General features: G+C 33.9%; 1 protein-coding gene and 1 pseudogene across 2 annotated transcripts; both read left to right on the top strand.

The window, feature by feature from the left end:
• The first annotated feature begins 3,920 nt into the window (after positions 1-3,920).
• On the top strand, positions 3,921-14,007 carry LOC146948677 (small ribosomal subunit protein eS1-like; annotated as a pseudogene). Its single transcript, XR_015025349.1, has 6 exons — positions 3,921-4,050; positions 4,139-4,244; positions 12,592-12,729; positions 12,816-13,001; positions 13,437-13,636; positions 13,912-14,007. The product of XR_015025349.1 is annotated as a small ribosomal subunit protein eS1-like (transcript).
• A 2,234-nt stretch (positions 14,008-16,241) lies between these two features.
• Positions 16,242-20,921, top strand: LOC146948676 (small ribosomal subunit protein eS1-like). Its single transcript, XM_085748417.1, has 6 exons — positions 16,242-16,251; positions 16,725-16,795; positions 17,143-17,280; positions 17,367-17,552; positions 17,988-18,188; positions 20,698-20,921. Exons 1-6 carry the CDS (start codon positions 16,242-16,244, stop codon positions 20,791-20,793), a joined length of 702 nt encoding a protein of 233 aa, XP_085604543.1. The 3' UTR covers positions 20,794-20,921.
• The last annotated feature ends 1,325 nt before the right edge of the window (positions 20,922-22,246 follow it).

Genomic DNA, 22,246 nt, shown 5'->3' with positions numbered 1-22,246 from the left:
TAATTTCGTCCATGTTCTAAGGTACGTGGGGGCTATGGATAATAAGACGATGCATGTTGGAGGGGCCTTCTTTTTGGCCCTCCTTACCATGGAATGCCCAAATTGTTCTCAAATACTACTACTATGTCTTTTTTATAAGGAATAACAAATAGACTATTTTTAGTTTATGATTATAACAAACATCAACCAATTTTTAAGAATATTAACCGGGTAATAGTCACTTTGGTCCTTGAATGTGTAACAAATAATTACAATAGTCTTTCAATCTATCAAAATTCGGAAATAGTTTCTGATTGTACAATCTGTTGGTCAAAATAGTAATTGACGCTAAAATAATCCTTCAATTCTCACAATAAATATTTTCATACCGGGAATGATATGGCGGTAAATAAGTACTTGTAAAACTGATATGATGAAAAATAAGTATATTGAATGACTAATATGACAATATTAACGAAATATTTTATTGTCAGAGACTATTTTGATAAACGAAGTGTACAATCAAAGACTATTTTAAAATTTTGATACATTGATTGAGGGATCAATGTGACTAATCTTTACACATTCAAGAACCAAAATGACTATTATTCCAATATTAATTAGAGTATAGGATTTATTTTAGGGTTTAACTTATATACACATGGTGTAGAAAAAATTATATGCTAAAAGTGTCTAAATGTGTTGAACTCAAATATACAAGGATTTATTACAAAAAAAAGGGAATAAACTAAACTTTATAACCTTTCCACCACGAAAAAAAACTAATCTAACTATGTAACCTTTCTCAAATTACTACTACCAAAGTATCTCCCTTGACTGCTAACAAAATGAACAATCTCCTAACTCCATAACATGAACTGTCTACAAAGGACCAACAGGAAGGGTAGAATTGAGCTTTGAGAGAGGGGGGGGGGGGGGGGGGGGGGGGGGGGCGCTTATAATATGAGTGAATAATTGCCATACTTGTCTCTATGGTCAAAATGTTCATTTATTTATCAGATCATAACATGTGTTCATTGATTTTATATTTTTGCAAGAAGAAATAAAAAAGTAAAGCATTTTGTTGTAAATTTGTTCTTCAACCTTGAAGATTTAGGTTTGATACTCTGACACATCGGAAAATAAAAACATTTTTTTTTTATTTGATTAAAATTCATATGGATTTCACCAAATTATGTGAAACTCTGACGGCAAAATATAGGGTGTTGGTGGTGTGTTGTTATCACTTTAAATAATAATAATAATAAAAAATAAAAATCTAACTCTTTGTTGATTTTTTATCGTATTAGGTTGGAGTTCTAATTGGGGTGCCCAAACTCATTTTCATAGCTCCATATACTTTCTTTATTTTTTTAACTTTTCCAACTATCGACAAATCTACTTTATAAAACTGAGATGAGACAAGAACATGTTAATGTTGCGTAGTTGTTTTAGATATAAGAATCGTATGCCTATTCTTTTTTAATTATTGATCTATGCTCTTAGTTAATACGTTTCTAAGCTTTGAATTTGTCTTCCTTTTACTTGACTATGATTTTCTAATAATCCTTATTTATTTTCTAGATTCCAACGTTAAAGAAGAGAAAACTATGAGAAACTCTTAGGACGTTGCATCATAGACTGGTCTTGTTTGTTTGGTTACCTTAATTATATTCTATGAATATTGTTGACTAATATAATATAATGATTTTTCTTATAGTGGCCATGTAATGGTTGATGCCCATTAGCTTAATTTTAATTTACTTAATAATGTAAGGAAGGTCATATCATATCATAATCAATAAAAAGCTTGAAGCAAACATCATTGACTACACGGCTAGGTCCCCCAGCGGGACTAAATTCCAATTGATCATATGTATGTAAATTTTAATCTTTTTCTCTTTGTATAGTCCTTTTCTTAATTATTGTCTGATATTATAGATAGTGCTTATATTCATGGTCATTATGAGAGTGTATCATCAGAGTTTTATGAGAAAAATCCATAAAGATTATAGTTTTGAATCTGGAAATAGCTCTTTTCTTGACGGTTCTCCCTCCACTGATTGTGACAAAACAGACCCATATGTATGGTCTTAAGTCAAGGAATGGAGATAGTATACATGTTTGAAGAAAGAATCATATTTCATACAAAACATTGTTAATATTCACTGAATCTTTGCAAAATTAAGGTAGAATTAGGCGTAAATTCTTAGGTACTCCTTGGAGTTTGGTTGGGTAGTGATACCCTTTATATAAAATTTGTTTAATATTGAAATTTATTTTAAAATAAATTAATATAAAAATGTGACATGATAGATGAGGGTGTATACTCAACAAAACTATATGAATATTACTGTGTTCGCTTTATATAAATTATTTGTTTACTAACATTGATATATTAAGTTCCTTTTTTTCTTTTAAAGTTCCTTAACAAATGATCTATATGCAGAATAATAATGGCATAGCCAAATGAGATGGATCTAGAAAACTATTAAATAAGAGTCGGAAAATTATCATAAGATCCATTTAAATTTTTTACTATATTTTTTTTTACGAAACTACTCCTAATTATTTAAAATCTTTTTATTATGCAATCCAAAATAATTTGATGAGAATATAATTTATAGGTACCACCACCCTCGATTCGATTATCACCATGTGTTATTGTTTGTTAATGGATGGGAATTGATTTGATGAAACATAACGGCTACTTATTTCGTCAACCCACAAAACAAAACCACACACCAAATCTGCATCTTTTCAGGTTGGAGATTTCCTTAAAAAAAACAAGTTGGAGGTGCTATGGGTGGAAAAAGAGTTGGAGATAATATAAATATGGACATAATTGTGTGTAGAAGGGGATGGATGTTCTAATATTTATTTTCAAATAGTGTGGGTCATAGATTCAATCAAATGGTATTTTATTTGTACTTCATCGATGAGAAACTTAATTAAGTCTTCATCATAAAATCCACCTATTTATATTGAGACTTGTTTTTTATTTTTTAAATAGATAGAGAGCTTAAGTCCGTTTATATTGGAACTTAAATACAATTTTATTTAATTTAATCCTAAATATAACTACTCCAATCTTAAATATAAGAAAATGTAATAATTTTTTTTTCTTTCTATATGATGATGCAAATTCTAAAACACTCATAAATTCATATACGTATTACCATCCAACAACTCTTCTTTTCTCATGATTCTTTTTAACAATAGAGAACGTTGATGAGAGATCACATACTTTCTTATACGATCATTAAATTTAGTTACACATAACTATGTTTATTAACATATTTCTTAAAAAGTGTGAGCTTAGTTACTTTTGCTTGTAACTGAGACACGAGAGACCAAAATTATCATATTTTAAAATAGGCGACCAAATCTACAAATAATAAAAACACGGGACAAAAGTTGCAATTGAGCCCTTTTTATTTATTTATTTGAGGGGTTGACTTTGAAATTGAAAGTAGTCCAAGAATTTGTTTGGTTAAAAATAGTGAATAGTTGACAGTGGACAAACTTGCCGATTGAATTTGTAGTGTTTGATAAAATTAATGGTTAAATTAAACTTGCCGATTAATATTATTTTTTTCAATTAAAACTATGGAGGTAAAATTACAAGTTACAAACTACTTGAATTAGTTTATCAAAACTTCCCTACAAGTACATGCTACCCGACCATTTTTATTGTTGTTAATATTCTACCAAACCAATTGAAACACATAAAAATATCTGGAATATATTATCAAATAAAAAACTATAGTTATTAACACATTTTGATCAAGTTCGGGGGGGGGGGGGGGGGGGACAAAAGAGCAACATTTCAATTTTCATAAGAGAAAGCCCACAAGTATTACCAAACAATGAACTAAGCCCAAAACCCGTAAGCCCGAAAGGTTTAACCTGAATATATAACACAGTTTCATCTTTCATTCATTCTAACATTAGGGTTTCAGGTTTTGTGCATTTCGACTGTCAGCAGCAGCAGCACCTCGAGAGCACAATCATGGCGGTCGGGAAAAACAAGAGAATCTCAAAGGGGAAGAAGGGTGGCAATAAGAAAGCGTAAGCTTTTCATCCATCCCCTTTTACTCTCATTGCTTTTCATTTTTGTTATTTAGCTCAGTTTTTTTATTCAATTATCAATTTACAGCGCCGATCCATTTGCCAAGAAGGATTGGTATGATATCAAAGCCCCTTTCGTCTTCCAAGTGAAGAACGTTGGCAAAACCTTGGTTTCTCGTACTCAGGGTACCAAGGTACACTTTTTCTGAATTAAAATTTATAATTTCTTTGTTTAATGCTTCTGGGTCATGTAATTTTTGAATATTTTGAATGGGATTTGTTTAAAATTGAGATTTGGTTAGTTTGTTTACTGTTCTCTATTTATGTGTTGTGAAATTAGACTGTTCTTAATTGTTATTGTGATGAATTGTTTGAAAATATAGTTTATAGAATGCTTATATAAACTAAGCTTTGTCAATATTGTGTTTTTGCCTACCCATTTGCATACTGTTGCGTTAAGTAGGTTAGTTATAGAGGTGAGAATTGTAACAGCCCGATTTTTCGATTAGATTTATTTTTATCATTTTTTAATTGTGCTATATATGCTCTTGTGTGATTATTTGTCTCTGTGTGTCTTTTTGGTTGGGAATTGTAGAATTCGGTGTTAGAAGAGTATTTTAGTCATTTTGGACTTAGGGGCATTTTGGTCATTTTGAGAGCAAGGGTAATTTTGTAATTTGGTTGAGGATTATTTTTAGTTCTTAGTGAGAGTTGCTATTTTACTAAGTGCTAGGGAGTTGTAGTAATTTATTTATTTACCGGTAGATGACCGTTAGTGTTATATTTTACCGTTAAGTGAGTAGTAACATTTTGGGTTAGAGTAGAAATGGGTTAGGCCCATTAAGACATTGTGAATTGAGCCCAATTGAGTAGAACCTATATAAACACTAGTTGGAAGTGAAATTGGGGCTTTACCAACATTTCATTTCATTTCAATTGAGATAGAGATAGAGAGAAGATAAGGGTTCAAGAGGAAGAGCAAGAGAAAGGGGTTGGAGGCTAGAGCTAGAAGGGAAATTCATCATCTAGGAGCTAAATTGAAGCTTGGGTTAGAGATTCTTGGTGCTAGAGGTAAGAGGGTTAGGTTTCACTCATAATTTCATAACTTTTCCCTTTTACCCATTTTTATGAAATTGATGGATTGATTTTAATTGTTGTAAATTCGTGCATGATTGTTGTTGTTATGTTTGAGAACATGATTTGCATGATAATTGTGTTGTTGTTGTTGTTGAATTTGTATGTCAAAATGGGTATATATGAATATGATATGTTTTTGTGTGAAATTGATGAAGAATGAAGTTGTGGTTGTTAAATTGTGGATGATTTCATGATTAGATGTTGTTGTTGTTGTTGTTGTTAGATGTGTTGTTGATGAATTGATGCATTGGGTATCATGAATTGGTGAATTATGATGAGATTTGTTGCTGTTGTTCAATTTGTGAAGTGGTGTTTAGTTGTTCATGTGAAGGACCAAAATGAAGTTTTGAAATATGATGTTGTTGACTGAATTTTTGATGTTGTTGGATGAATTGAACTTGGTAGAATTTGTGTTTTCATGTTGTGATTTTGTTAGTAGAATCGTTTGGGAGAAAACGGGATTTTCGTATGAAAATTCGAGTGTTAACCGTTTTGAAAATGAGTGTGATGTGAGGTTTTGGAAAATAATTTTGGGATGGTTGAAACTTGAATTTTTCTGTACATTATGATAGAGCTATGTGTTAGGAGAATGTAGGTGAAAACGGCATCGAAAACGGGTTAACAGTTAGGATTTTACGCGCGAAAATGTGAAAATTGGAAAATCTGATGCTGTCTGTCAGGTGGCCATCGTACTACAATTTTGGCCATCGCACTACGATTTTTGACCAGTTTTTGGAGTGTTTTCGCACTGGAAAAATCGTACTACGATGGAGAAAAATCGTAATACGATTTTGCCTGACCAGAAACTTTAAAAATGCATTTTTCTTCAATCCAATTGCTTCCAAACTAGTTCCAAAGTGTAGGGGCTTTATCCTAACCCTCTAGGGATGTTTTTATGAAGGAATTAACTTTGTTTAAAGAGGTCTATTGAGTTCTTATGTTGCTTGGCATTGAAATAGATTAAGTAAGAGACGAACTTGGTGAATCCTATAATTCGTTGTGTTTGGCCGATGAAATGCTTATGTGACTTGTGAGAACACATGGCATAGGAAATTGAGCTTGTTTACTTGGTTTTGACTTAAATGCTCAATTACTTGAAATATTTTGACTTTGAGAGACAAATTTGATTAAAAATGATTTTTGAGAGCCTATTGCTTATCAACCTTTTATGAATGGATTAATATGATTATGAGATGATGTATGAATGGTTGTTGAGTGAGGAATATGATGTTTGTGATCATATGTTGTATTTGTTCCTTTATTTGGATTGTAAGGAATTATGTGGAAATGTGGCAACTATATGTTGATTTATGTGGAGATGATTGATGGTGTATATATGTGAAAACTATATGTTGATTGAATTGTGGATGTTGTTGGTGATTGTATATATATGTCAAGTGGTGGTGAATTGTTGTCGATGCATATATACTAATTGAATGGTGATGAACATGTTTATGTTATGTTGTTTGTTGAACATGTTAAATGTTGATTGTTGGTGGTGAATTCATACATGCTAATATTGGTGGTGATCTTGTTGGTGAATGCATGTATGCAAACTGATGGTGGTGATGAGGTGATTATTGTTTGTGTGAACATATGCATTGAGTCGAGTCATATGTTCATGCATTCATGACTGATGGTGGCGAATTTTATATCCAATTGAGGTGATTACAATGTTTTTGTTGCATCGAAGGTGACGACCTTGAGGTGTTTTGGTACCACATGCATCTAGAGAAGAGTTTAGAACATTGCATGCATTTGAATAATCGATGAGTTGTGTCATAATTGAATATATGACTTGGTGAATTTGTGGATTGGTGAAATTTGGTGAATGTTGTGATTGTGTGGATTGGTGTATATGTACATTGGTGGATTTTGTTGATGGTTGTGAATAATTGAATTATGCTCTAATTGCATGTCTTATTTGTTTGTGCTTATACACTTGGTGAATCTATTTGATGATAATTAATTTGATAATAATGATGAAGTGAGAGTTGTATATGTATATGCATATGATGTGGTGATTTCCTTGATGATAATGATTGATTGCTTATAACTTTGAAATGATGAATTGTACTTTTGAATTAAGTATGCTAAGTGGAGAATACGGTGAGTAATCCTTCCATTGATTGATAATTGATGAACTTATGTCGATGATTTGTTTAGAAATTGGATATACTTGCTATGCCATGTTAATAACGTGATAGCTTGAAATGTAAGTGATGGGGGTTAATAATCATGTGATGCTAGTGTTCTAGGAGGGAGGGATATGTATATGTGATACGTGTATGATACACTTGTTGATATAAACTTGGAATGATGATATGGAATGGTATGAGAATCATGAATACTTGTGAATACATGTATGATTTGCTATTCTGTATTCTTGAATATATCTTTCATTTCCAATGTTCTTGATTAAATCTTATATGGATTATGATGATGTAATGTTAACCCTCAGTGATTTACCACCTACCTTTTTGTATGGACAGGTAGATGGAGTGCAGGATGATTAGTTTGTTTGCTTGATGATGCCGAGGAGTGGAGTTCCTCTTTATATGCAAGTGTCTAGATTAGGGCTCTGATCTAGGGTAGTACTTGCATGTTGTTTTATTTGACTATGTATTTTGAAGTTGAGATGTTACTTGTTATTTGAGATTTGGAGAATACATTTGTATTATGTTGAGTTTTGGAGATGTTTAAGAATTATATGTATGTTCCGCTGCTATGTTATGTAACATGATCTTTATGCATGTATGTTTTGTATGTTGATTCGAAGGCGTAACATCTATTTCTAGAATATGTTTGTATATTCGCGCGTTTTACAACTTATTAGAAATAGGGTGTTACAAGTTGGTATCAGAGCCGTGGTCGGTCTTGTCCAGACCAAAATCCGTTGAATTCCCTATTGTATGCGACATGTACGGGAGTACTGTCGGTACTTGTTGTGTTGTTCCGTTCTTTCAGGTGGGTTTGAGCGTAGTGGGGGAGTAGCAGGTTGTTTCTGGTTTGTTGGGTCTGGCAAGGGAAGGTATCTTTAGCTGCAGAGACTTGGTTAGTTGTTGTTGGTGTTAAGTTTCCTGCTGTTTTTGAGTTGGATCTTGTGTGTCTTCCGTTGAAGCATATGGACGTGATTTTTGGTATGGATTGGATGTTGACTTTTGGTGTTAACATTAATTGTTTGACCAAGAGTATAACGTTTTCTAAGCCGGTAGCTGAGGAAGGTGGGAGGTTCTTGACCGCGGAGCAAGTGAAGAAGTCCTTGGATGGTGAAGCTAGTGTGTTCATGATGTTTGCTTCCTTGAAGGAAAGTAGTGAGAAAGGAGTTGGTGATTTGCCAGTAGTGCAAGAGTTTCCAGAAGTTTTTCCGGACGACATTACCGAGTTACCACCGGAGAGGGAAGTTGAGTTTGCAATTGATTTGGTACAGGGAACGAGTCCTATTTCGATTGCGCCGTATCGGATGTCTGCATCAGAGTTGGGTGAATTGAAGAAGCAGTTGGAAGAGTTGCTCGAGAAGCAGTTTATCAGGCCAAGTGTTTCTCCATGGGGTGCTCCTGTGTTGTTGGTTAAGAAGAAAGATGGAAGCATGAGGTTGTGTGTGGATTATCGGCAGTTGAACAAACTGACAATCAAGAATCGGTATCCGCTTCCGAGGATTGATGATTTGATGGATCAGTTGGTTGGTGCGGAAGTGTTTAGCAAGATTGATTTGAGATCAGGATATCATCAGATTAAAGTGAAGGCGGAAGATATATCCAAAACTGCGTTTCGAACGAGGTATGGACACTTTGAGTATTCTGTGATGCCATTTGGAGTGTCTAATGCCCCAGGTGTCTTCATGGAATATATGAATAGGATATTTCATCCTTTTCTGGACAGTTTTGTGGTGGTGTTCATAGATGATATTTTGGTGTATTCGAAGTCGGAAGAAGATAATGCCGAGCATTTGAGGTTGGTGTTGGAAGTCTTGAAGGGGAAGAAGTTGTTTGCTAAGTTTTCAAAGTGTGAGTTTTGGTTGCGGGAAGTGAGTTTCCTTGGTCATGTGATTTCTAAAGGTGGTATTGCGGTGGATCCATCGAAAGTTGATGCGGTGTTGCAGTGGGAATCACCTAAGTCTATTTTTGAAGTTAGAAGCTTTCTTGGTTTGGCAGGTTATTATCAAAGGTTCATTGAGGGATTCTCTAAGTTGGCGTTGCCATTGACATAGTTGACTCGGAAAGGGCAAGCTTATGTTTGGGATGCCAAGTGTGAGAAGAGCTTCCAAGAGTTGAAGAAGAGGTTGACTTCAGCTCCAGTTTTGATTTTGCCGAATCTGAAGGAATCATTTGTTGTGTATTGTGATGCTTCTAAGATGGGTCTTGGTGGTTTGCTTATGCAGAATCGTCAGGTTGTGGCTTATGCTTCGAGGCAGTTGAAAGTGCGTGAGAAGAATTATCCGACTCACGACTTGGAATTAGCGGTTGTTGTGTATGTGTTGAAGATTTGGAGGCATTATTTGTATGGTTTTAAGTTTGAGGTGTTCAGTGACCACAAGAGTTTGAAGTACTTGTTTGACCAGAAGGAGTTGAATATGAGGCAAAGAAGATGGTTGAAGTATCTTAAGGATTTTGATTTTCAGTTGAGTTGGCTGAGATCTACATTGAGTAGATTGTTAGATTGCATGGTATTCCTTCTAATATTGTGTCGGATCAGGATCCGAGGTTTACTTCTAAGTTTTGGGAGAGTTTGCAAGTTGCTTTAGGAACTAAGTTGAGGTTGAGTTCTGCTTATCATCCCCAGACTGATGGTCAGACGGAGAGGACTATTCAAAGTTTGGAAGATTTGTTGAGAGCTTGTGTGTTGGAGCAAGGTGTCAGTTGGGTTGAATGTTTACCATTGATTGAGTTTACTTACAACAACAGTTTTCATTCTAGTATCGGAATGGCACCGTTTGAGGCTTTGTATGGTCGGAGGTGTAGGACTCCATTGTGTTGGTATGAGTCAGGTGAAAGTGCTTTGTTAGGACCGGAAATTGTGCAAGAAACTACGGAAAAGGTTAAGATGATTCAAGAGAAGATGAAAGCGTCTCAAAGTAGGCAGAAGAGTTATCATGATAAGAGGAGGAAGGACATTGAGTTTCAGGTTGGTGATCATGTGTTTTTGAGAGTGAATCCTGTAACCAGTGTTGGTCTTGCTTTGAAGTGTCCGAAGTTGACTCCTCGTTTTGTTGGACCATTTGAGATTATTGAGAAGGTTGGGGTTGTAGTGTATCGGATTGCGTTACCACCATCTTTGTCGAATCTTCATGATGTGCTTCTTGTGTCTCAGTTGCGGAAGTATGTGTATGACGCGTCTCATGTGATTCAAGTGGATGATTTGGAAGTAAAGGATAATTTGACCGTTGAGACTTGGCCAGTAAGGATTGAGGATCGGGAGATGAAGCGTTTGCGTGGCAAGGAGATCGTTTTGGCAAGGAGTGCCACTTGGGAATCGGAGAGTAGGATGAGAGTTGCGTATCCAGAGTTGTTTCCTTCAGGTAATTTTCGAGGGCGAAAATTCTTTTTAGTGGGGGAGAGTTGTAACAGCCCGATTTGAATACTTGTGAATATATGTATGATTTGTTATTCTGTATTCTTGAATATATCTTTCATTTCCAATGTTCTTGATTAAATCTTATATGGATTATGATGATGTAATGCTAACCCTCAGTGGTTTACCACCTACCTTTTTGTATGGACAGGTAGATGGAGTGCAGGATGATTAGTTTGTTTGCTTGATGATGCCGAGGAGTGGAGTTCCTCTTTATATGCAAGTGTCTAGATTAAGGCTCTGATCTAGGGTAGTACTTGCATGTTGTTTTATTTGACTATGTATTTTGAAGTTGAGATGTTACTTGTTATTTGAGATTTGGAGAATACATTTGTATTATGTTGAGTTTTGGAGATGTTTAAGAATTATATGTATGTTCCGCTGCTATGTTATGTAACATGATCTTTATGAATGTATGTTTTGTATGTTGATTCGAAGGCGTAGCATCTATTTCTAGAATATGTTTGTATATTCGCGCGTTTTACCGCTTATTAGAAATAGGGTGTTACAAGAATTATGGCATCTTCAAATCTTAACTCTGTCAAGTCTCCCCATTTACCGATAAATACCAATATAGCTTTTCGCAAGTACCTACGTAGATCCAACATAAACGCAAAATCAGAAAACGTATCCAAACATCATTCTTCGTAATTATTTTTCATGGCTTTCCATTTTCTTCAGAAGTAGAAATGCATCAAACATAATTTGAACATTTCAGCTCTTAATTTCCTGAGGGTTGGTGTATCTTCCAGCCCCATGACTTTATAATGAGAGTTACATGACATTATGGTTTAGTTATGCTATTTCAAAGATTAACAGCAATTACAGGAATAGTATAATACAATTTAACAATAATTAAGTAATTACCAATTTGTAATTGCTCAGACAATACAAAATTTTGTTTTTCGACTTTGACTAGGTATAGTTATGAGAGTGGTATCAGGTAAAGTCCTCCTAAAGTGAGGACATCAACATTCACACCCTTCATATTGTTCACATGTGTCATAGTCTACTTCTACTTCCATCAATCAAAGCTACGTTTATAATTAAACAAAAACAAAGATAGATTTTTTTTTCACAGTAACCAATATAGGGGAAACTACTTTCTTTCCTAGGTAAATTTTTACAAATGAAAATATTACCTGCATTAATCAATCTTTTTTATTGCATAAAGTTGCTCTGAATTGGGTGGGATTGGGTCTGCTTCATTTTTGTTCTAGGTTTTTCTCATAGAAAATACACCAATGGTTTCTCTCATTGTAGAGCTTTTCAGCTGCTACTTTCTGTTAATCTATGTGCTTAGGGCTTCTATAAGTGATGAAAATTATGTAACGCAATAAAATTATTTAAGTGTATCTAAAAACTATTGGTCATATGCATTTCATTCAGTTCTCTTTGAAATTTAACTGTGTAGACAGTCCAATATTTGCAGAAATAGTCCCTGAGAAGTCCCGGACGACAATATATGCTTTGGATCGATCTTCTGTAATTTTTGATTAATTAATATAGTTTATAGAATGAATGCTTATATGCTTCAATATTGATCTTTTAATTATATCTAGATGGAATGACTATAACCTTAGATCATGATTAATTAGTGTTTAATATTGTTAGGAGTTTTTTTTTTTAAAGTTATAGTTTTGAGTGAATTTGTTGTTAATGGCAATGTAATTTTTTGACTTGTTTTCTAGATATGATTAATTAGCTTTTAGTATTGTTTAGGAGTCTTAACATTGTTAATTTTTTAACTTTTGGTGTATTTGTTGTATGGAAACTTTGATTTGATTCACATGGTTATCTTAATGATGATTCTATGTTGTTTTTACATATCAGATTGCTTCTGAAGGACTCAAACATCGTGTGTTTGAGGTTTCATTGGCTGATCTTCAAGGAGACGAGGACAGCGCTTTCAGGAAGATTAGGTTGAGAGCTAAAGATGTTCAGGGGAAAAATCTCCTTACCAACTTCTGGGTATGTTAGTGGCTGTGTATTTTTTGATTGTGTTTTGTTGTTGCATGAATAGTGTATGATGTATTCTATGTATGCCTTTTCTACAGGGTATGAACTTTACCACCGACAAACTTAGGTCATTGGTGTGAAAATGGCAGACTCTCATCGAAGCTCATGTGGATGTTAAGACCACTGATAACTATACTTTGAGAATGTTCTGCATTGGGTTCACCAAGAGGCGCTCTAACCAGGTGAAGAGGACTTGTTATGCCCAATCAAGTCAAATCCGTCAGGTATTTTCACTACATCATTACAAATGGTTTCATTTCAACGCTGCTATCTTAAATATTTTCTACTTTAAAATTATCAGTACCAGCTTGTAGGATGTTAATTGGTATACATTGTAATTGCATATCTCTTTTAGTCAAGCACTTGTAGCTAATATATAGCGTATGGTGTGACGTTGTGACTGTATATCTCTTTTCATCAAGCACATGTAACTTATTTATTGTGTATGGAGTAAATTAAGCTATATCATTACTTGTTAAATTTTTACTCTGATTTTGTATATCCACCCTTATTGTTTTGCTCATAAATTTTCCCTACTCCTTGTTTTGATTCATACATGACAATATGTATAGGTTCTAGTCTCTGTTTTTTCTTAGGAATTGGTTTTGCTATGTCTGATGGCACAAAACACTTATATGTTTTTCCTTTATCTTTTTTAGATTCGCAGAAAGATGAGGGCGATCATGATAAACCAGGCTACCTCATGTGATCTTAAAGAGCTGGTACGCAAGTTTATCCCTGAGATGATTGGAAAGGAGATTGAGAAGGCTACTTCAGCATCTACCCTCTGCAGAATGTTTTCATTCGTAAAGTTAAGATCCTGAAAGCTCCCAAGTTTGATCTTGGGAAATTGATGGAGGTATGTCGTTTATGTTCATTTCTAGACTTGAAATTACCACTTTGTTCCCATTTGAATGAAAGATTCTATTATTTAATGATCCCTTTACACAATATAATGTTAGTCAACCCATATTGAACTTTTTTGGTGAAAGATTATCCTTTAATTTTCTCGACAAATCATGATCCTAAGATATAATTATGCTATTTTCCGTCAAAAAAAGAAAACAAGATATTATTACGTTATTTTTTCAGTTTTCTTCAGTCTGTTAATGTATCATTTATTGCTGGTCATAGGTTCATGAAGATTACTCTGAAGATGTTGGTACGAAGGTTGAAAGACCTGCAGATGAAACAATGGTTGAGGGAACCCCAGAAATTGTTGGAGCTTGATCCATTCCAAAATGCATTTTTGTTTGTTTAGGATGCTTCTCCTGCTTTTACCAATATTTATTCCAGAGTTTTGTTGTTGACTTGAATGTTTTTTTACTGTAATTTGAATCTGGATTTTTGGTATGTCATTTTCAAGTAACGGTATGGTATTTTAGACCTGAGCATAAGTAGCACCTCTTCCTCTACATTGTTTTTCGACTTTGCTTGGCTATTATTTTCATTCTTAACTAGGCAAAATTGCAATATTATTATCCATTTACAAACATCAAATGCCAGAACAATAAGAATTGATTCAACTTCAATTCCAGCTTTACTTGCTCGTTCGTCAAGTCCTCTGGCATCTTTTTTGCTTTGTTAAGATCACATTACATGTTAGATATTCTGCAAACTTTTATGTTACTGAAGATATAGGGTCCCTTTGTATACTGAATTTTTGCGAGGGTTTGCAGATCCTTCTGAAATCCTTTATAACCTCCTTGTATACGAATCTGCTTCATCCTTGCCTAATATTTTAAATGGACTAAACCATAGATGCTAGGATAAATCAGTTATACTTCCCTTGTATTTACTATAATTAGTATCAAATATAAGAATTTGGCTACCGATGCTCAAGGCTATGTAAGTCAATGAACTCAAACAAGCTTTTGATTCCATTTTCTAGTATTATATGTATGTCGTAGAAAAACAGACTTTATGTTTTCATAACAAATACACGGACATTGAGTCTAAACATGCTGGTGAACATCTAATTCCAGTTCCAGTTGGTCTTCCATGATAGATTTTATGCATCAAAAGCCTGAGTCACAATATTTATGTTTAACACATTCCAATTTTCTCTTCCATATACAGGTAGTCTTTTAAAATCCACCAAATAAGCAAAAGCTAAAAAGCATATACAACTTAAATAATAGGTGTCATAGAGATGGAGAACACATCATCTATCTTATTTGTATGGTTTTGTCCTATGGTGAAAATTCTCCTATATTTTCCAAACAATTGAATTATAGTTGGAGATCAGTAAGAACACTGGACATGATCATATCTCTACTTTTTCCTTTCATGAACAAATATTTCCTTAGAACTCCCTCTTTTTGGAAACCAGCTTTCTCCAAAACTCTTTGAGACCCAACATTTTCCACATCAACTAAAGCTTCAAGCCTTTCCAAGTAAGACAACTCACAGAATGCAGCCTTAACCTCTTGTTTCACAACACACGTGGCAACCCCTTTACCCCAATATTTATAGCCAAGAACATAGCCAAGTTCTGCACATTTGTTCCTTGATTTATCACCAGGTGAACTTGAGGATAGAGAAACACACTCAATTGCACGATCATTGATGCATATTGCTTTGCACCAAAGAAACTTGGTAGCTATATTTTCAATGAAGTTGATGCCATCATCCTTGCTGGTGTAGAGTTCCCAAGAGCAGAACTTGGCCAATTTTTCATCAGTTGTCCATACCATGAGATCATCAAGGTCAGAAAGATTAAGGGGTCGGAGTGTGATTTGGGTCAGGGTACCAAGGTACACTTTTTTTGAATCAAAATTTATAATTTATTTGTTTAATTCTTCTGGGTCATGTAATTTTTGAATATTTTGAATGTGATTTGTTTAAAATTGAGATTTGATTAGTTTGTTTACTGGTCTCTATTTATGTGTTGTGAAATTAGATTGTTCTTAATTGTTATTGTGATGAATCGTTTGGAAATATAGTTTATAGAATGCTTATATAAACTAATCTTTGTCAATATTGTGTTTTTGCCTACCCATTTTCATACTGTTGCGTTAAGTAGGTTAGTTATAGAGGTGAGAATTATGGCATCTTCAAATCTTAACTCTGTCAAGTCTCCCCATTTACCGATAAATACCAATATAGCTTTTCGCAAGTACCTACCTAGATCCAACATAAACGCTAAATCAGAAAACGTATCCAAACATCATTCTTCGGAATTATTTTTCATGGCTTTCCATTTTCTTCAGAAGTAGAAATACATCAAACACAATTTGAACATTTCAGCTCTTAATTTCCTGAGGGTTGGTGTATCTTCCAGCCCCATGACTTTATAATGAGAGTTACATGACATTATGGTTTAGGTATGCTATTTCTAAGATTAACAGAAATTACAGGAATAGTATAATACAATTTAACAATAATTAAGTAATTATCAATTTGTAATTGCTCAGACAATACAAAATTTTGTTTTTCGACTTTGACTAGGTATAGTTATGAGAATGGTATCAGGTAAAGTTCTCCTAAAGTGAGGACATCAACATTCACACCCTTCATATTGTTCACATGTGTCATAGTCTACTTCTACTTCCATCAATCAAAGCTACGTTTAGAATTAAACAAAAACAAAGGTAGATTTTTTTTTCTTCACAGTAACCAATATAGGGGAAACTACTTTCTTTCCTAGGTAAATTTTTACAAATGAAAATATTACCTGCATTAATCAATCTTTTTTATTGCATAAAGTTGCTCTGAATTGGGTGCGATTGGGTCTGCTTCATTTTTGTTCTAGGTTTTTCTCATAGAAAATACACCAATGGTTTCTCTCATTGTAGAGCTTTTCTCTGCTACTTTCTGTTAATCTATGTGCTTAGGGTTTCTATAAGTGATGAAAATTATGTAACACAATAAAATTATTTAAGTGTAGCTAAAAACTATTGGTCATATGAAATTCATTCAATTCTCTTTGAAATTTAACTATGTAGACAGTCCAATATTTGCAGAAATAGTCCCTGAGAAGTCCCGGACGGCAATATATGCTTTGGATCGATCTTCTGTAATTTTTGATTAATGAATATAGTTTATAGAATGAATGCTTATATGCTTTAATATTGATCTTTTAATTATATCTAGATGGAATGACTATAAGCTTAGAACATGATTAATTAGTGTTTAATATTGTTAGAAGTTTTTTATTTTTTTAAAGTTATAGTTTTGAGTGAATTTGTTGTTAATGGCAATGTAATTTTTTGACTTGGTTTTCTAGATATGATTAATTAGCGTTTAGTATTGTTTAGGAAACATTGTTAATTTATTAACTTTTGGTGTATTTGTTGTATGGACACTTTGATTTGATTGACATGGTTATCTTAATGATGATTCTATGTTGTTTTTACATATCAGATTGCTTCTGAAGGACTCAAACATCGTGTGTCTGAGGTTTCATTGGTTGATCTTCAAGGAGACGAGGACAACACTTTCAGGAAGATTAGGTTGAGCGATGAAGATGTTCAGGGGAAAAATCTCCTTACCAACTGCTGGGTATGTTAGTGGCTGTGTATTTTTTGATTCTGTTTTGTTGTTGTATGAATAGTGTATGATGTATTCTATGTATGCCTTTTCTACAGGGTATGGACTTTACCACCGACAAGCTTAGGTCATTGGTGCAAAAATGGAAGACTCCCATCGAAGCTCATGTGGATGTTAAGACCACTGATAACTATACTTTGAGAATGTTCTGCATTGGGTTCACCAAGAGGCGCTCTAACCAGGTGAAGAGGACTTGTTATGCCCAATCAAGTCAAATCCGTCAGGTATTATCACTACATCATTACAAATGGTTTCATTTCAACGCTGCTGTCTTAACATATTTTCTACTTTAAAATTATATGTACCAGCTTGTAGGATGTTAATTGGTATACATTGTAATTGCATATCTCTTTTAGTCAAGCACTTGTAGCTAATATGTAGAGTATGGTGTGACGGTGTGATTGTATATCTCTTTTCATCAAGCACATGTAACTTATTTATTGTGTATGGAGTAAATTAAGCTATATCATTACTAGTTAATTTTTACTCTGATTTTGTATATCCACCCTTATTATTTTGCTCATAGATTTTCCCTACTCCTTGTTTTGATTCATACTTGACAATATGTATAGGTTCTAGTCTCTGTTTTTACTTAGGAATTGGTTTTGCTATGTCTGATGGCACAAAACACTTATATGTTTTTCCTTTATCTTTTTTAGATTCGCAGAAAGATGAGGGAGATCATAATAAACCAGGCTACCTCATGTGATCTTAAAGAGCTGGTACGCAAGTTTATCTCTGAGATGATTGGAAAGGAGATTGAGAAGGCTACCTCCAGCATCTACCCTCTGCAGAATGTTTTCATTCATAAAGTTAAGATCCTGAAAGCTCCCAAGTTTGATCTTGGGAAATTGATGGAGGTATGTCATTTATTTTCATTTCTAGACTTGTAATTTCCACTTTGTTCCCATTTGAATGAAAGTTTCTATTATTTAATGATCCCTTTACACAATATAATGTTAGTCAACCCATATTGAGCTTTTTTGGTGAAAGATTATCCTTTAATTTTCTCGACAAATCATAATCCTTAGATATAATTATGCTATTTTCCGTCAAAAAAAGAAAACAAGATATTATTACGTTATTTTTTCAGTTTTCTTCAGTCTGTTAATGTATCGTTTATTGCTGGTCATAGGTTCATGGAGATTACTCTGAATATGTTGGTACGAAGGTTGAAAGACCTGCAGATGAAACAATGGTTGAGGGAACCCCAGAAATTGTTGGAGCTTGATCCATTTCATAATGCATTTTTGTTTGTTTAGGATGCTTCTCCTGCTTTTACCAATATTTATTCTAGAGTTTTGTTGTTGACTTGAATGTTTTTTTACTGTAATTTAAATCTGGATTTTTGGCATGTCATTTTCAAGTAATGGTATGCTATTTTAGACCTGAGCATAAGTAGCACCACTTCCTCTACATTGTTTTTCGACTTTGCTTGGCTGTTATTTTCATTCTTAACTAGGCAAAATTGAAATATTATTATCCATTTACAAATATCAAATGCCAGAACAATAAGAATTGATTCAACTTGAATTCTAGCTTTACTTGCTCGTTCGTCAAGTCCTCTGGCATCTTTTTTTCTTTGTTAAGATCACATTACATGTTGGATATTCTGCAAAATTTTATGTTACCAAAGAAATAGGGTCCCTTTGTATACTGAATTTTTGCGAGGGTTTGCAGATCCTTCTGAAATCCTTTATAACCTCATTGTATACGAATCTGCTTCATCCTTGCCTAATTTTAAATGGACTAAACCATAGATGCCAGGATAAATCAGTTATACTTCCCTTGTATTTTGTAATAATTAGTAATTAGTATCAAATATATGAATTTGGCTACCGATGCTCAAGGCTATGTAAGTCAATGAACTCAAACAAGCTTTTGATTCCATTTTCTAGTATTATATGTATGTCGTAGAAAAACAGACTATATGTTTTCATAACAAATACACGGACATTGAGTCTGAACATGTTGGTGAACATCTAATTCCAGTTGGTCTTCCATGATAGATTTTATGCATATACAACTTAAATAATAGGTATCATAGAGATGGAGAACACATCATCTATCTTATTGTATGGTTTTGTCCTATGGTGAAAATTCTCCTATATTTCCAAACAATTGATTTATAGTTGGAGATCAGTAGAAAGAACACTGGACATGATCATATCTCTACTTTTTCCTTTCATGAACAAATATTTCCTCAGAACTCCCTCTTTTTGGAAACCAACTTTCTCCAAAACTCTGAGACCCAACATTTTCCACATCAACTAAAGCTTCAAGCCTTTCCAAGTAAGACAACTCACAGAATGCAGCCTTAACCACTTGTTTCACAACACACTTGGCAACCCCTTTACCCCAATATTTAGAGCCTAGAACATAGCCAAGTTCTGCACATTCGTTCCTTGATTTATCACCAGGTGAACTTGAGGATAGAGAAACACACCCAATTGCACGATCATTGATGGATATTGCTTTGCACCATAGAAACTTTGAAGCTATATTTTCAATGAAGTTGATGCCATCATCCTTGCTGGTGTAGAGTTCCCAAGAGCAGAACTTGGCAACTTTTTCATCAGTTGTCCATACCATGAGATCATCAAGGTCAGAAAGATTAAGGGGTCGGAGTGTGATTTGGGTTAGATCAATTCTCTCTTCTTTGTCACGTGGTTTGGAAGAAATAGAAGTTATCTCCATCTCAACACTTCTTTCTTTCTGTTTTTAGTGCTTACACTTGTATTCTATTTTATCTTGGCTAATTTGGATGCATTAAAGTGTTGGATTTTAGGCTATTTATAGAGTGATGGAAATGAAAAAAGAAAAAGCAGAGTTAAAGGAAGTTGCAGGGAAGAAAGGTATCAAGTTGGGATCAAGTAAGAAAAGGGAAGTAAGGGATTTCAAGGCTGCTTCATGTCTCTGCCTGCCATGGTTGACTTGAATAATGTATTAAAATGGTTGAAATTCTATATATATGCTAGCAAAAGTTATATAATTTTTTTAATACTTGTAAATAAAAATAAATTAATCATCCATTACTGATATATAACTATAATAATCGCAAACACAAACATGACACATATAAAACTATCAAAGCACAAGAAACAACATGACATAAACACAAACACATAGTGCACAATCCCTTTTGGAGTTTATACATGACATAAACATAAACATATTATACACAGTGATACAAAACCCTATGTATAATATGTTTCAACATAGTGCACAGTGATGCACAGTGATACATGACATAAACATAAACATAAATATGTTTATGTGTTTGAAAACAACGGTTATACAACCCATATCATTGTGTTATTTTTTGAGTTTTCTTCAGTTTGTTGATTCATTGCTTATTTTTGGTCATAGGTTCATGGGGATTACTCTGAAGATGTTGGTACAAAGGTTGAACGACCTGCAGATGAAACAATTGTTGAAGGAACCCCGGAAATTGTTGGAGCTTGATCCATTTCATAATGCATTTTTGTTTGTTTAGGATGCTTCTCCTGCTTTTACCGATATTTATTCCAAAGTTTTGTTGTTGACTTGAATGTTTTTTTACTGTAATTTAAATCTGGATTTTTGGTATTTCATTTTTGAAGTAATGGTATGGTATTTTAGACTTAAGCATAAGAAACACTCTTAATGCCTTCATTGTCTTTTGACTTTGCTTGGCTATTATTTCGATTCTTAACCAGGCAAACAATGCATTTTTATTATCCATGTTACAAACATAAAATATCAAATATCGGAACAATAAAAATTGATTCAATTTCAGCATTACTTCTTGTTTGTAATGGTATGTCATATTTTGTGCTTCGCAAAAATCACATTACATTTTGGATAACTTCTACAAACTCTACTGAAGAAATAGGGCATCCTTTGTTAGACTGATTTTTGGCCAGGGCTTGCACTTCCTTCCCTTTCATTGATTTTTACTGATGAATCTTGGTTGTGTCCCATTGCACGATCGTATCTCTTTGTAGAGATAACCTAACACAATTGGTAGAATTCGTAATTTTGTGAGTTCCGGCTGTTTGTAGGACGTTCCTCCTTGAATATGAATCTGTTCCGCTGATAACATGTAAAATGCACTATTATTTTGACTCGTCTTACACATTTTTTTTGATTTTGATTTTATAAATTTTTGCAATGTTATGCTGGTATTGTGTGTCTATTTCAGGTATTTATCGGTTAAAGGTCTCCGCGCATCAAAATGATGAAATTCGGCGAAAAAAGGAAAGAAAGGGTAAAAAAGGAAGAAAAAAAAGGTTACAAAAAATCAGAAGTCTGTGGGAAGTAAAAGCCAGACCAATTCATTCCCCACGTTTCAGAAGCAGTTTGCCCACTTCCTTCATTTTCTCCACTACTTGAGACATGATCAGAAGCACTTCAGGGCAGATTTCAGCCTATAAATAAACCTTGAAGAACTCAGTTGTAGGCACGAAGCTTTTTAGAGATTAGAGAGAAATTCGCAACTTATTGTAATCAAAGTTTTCATTTTCTGCTACCGTATAGTTTACAAGTCTCAAAAACCTTTGTTTCTTTGCAATATTTAATTTAGTAGTAAACCTTTTATTCATTCCAAATTGCCGTTTATTATTATCCCCTTTATTCCAATTTAATAGTTTTTCCCAAATTATTTATATGGTATTGTTGCCGTGATTGCTTCGTTTCAATTGTTTGCTTCTTTTCGTATTGTTACGGTGCCGAACCAAATTGAATTCCATTGCTGCAAGCGTGAATTGTATTTGTTGCGTGGCTGTCCATGGGAAAGAATTAGTCATTGTTGGTGCAGGTCTTTAAATCGGTGCTCAATTTGTGTGCTGCACTGCCGTCTTATTCTTTTGTTGCTGTATTTCAAAGTGGCGGTTCCATTCAATTCAATTTGCTTGCAACTGCTGCCATGCTTGTTATT

The sequence above is a fragment of the Medicago sativa genome, chromosome 2 (genome assembly GCF_051527215.1).
Source record: "Medicago sativa cultivar Bolivia chromosome 2, Bolivia_mono, whole genome shotgun sequence".
Classification (NCBI taxonomy): domain Eukaryota; kingdom Viridiplantae; phylum Streptophyta; class Magnoliopsida; order Fabales; family Fabaceae; genus Medicago; species Medicago sativa.
This window is presented reverse-complemented; position numbering and strand designations above follow the sequence as displayed.

Coding starts and splice junctions, on each gene's coding strand:
- LOC146948676 (XM_085748417.1), top strand. Junction 17,281..17,366: donor ATCTCCTTACCAACTGCTGG/GTATGTTAGTGG, acceptor CCTTTTCTACAG/GGTATGGACTTTACCACCGA. Junction 17,553..17,987: donor AATCAAGTCAAATCCGTCAG/GTATTATCACTA, acceptor TATCTTTTTTAG/ATTCGCAGAAAGATGAGGGA.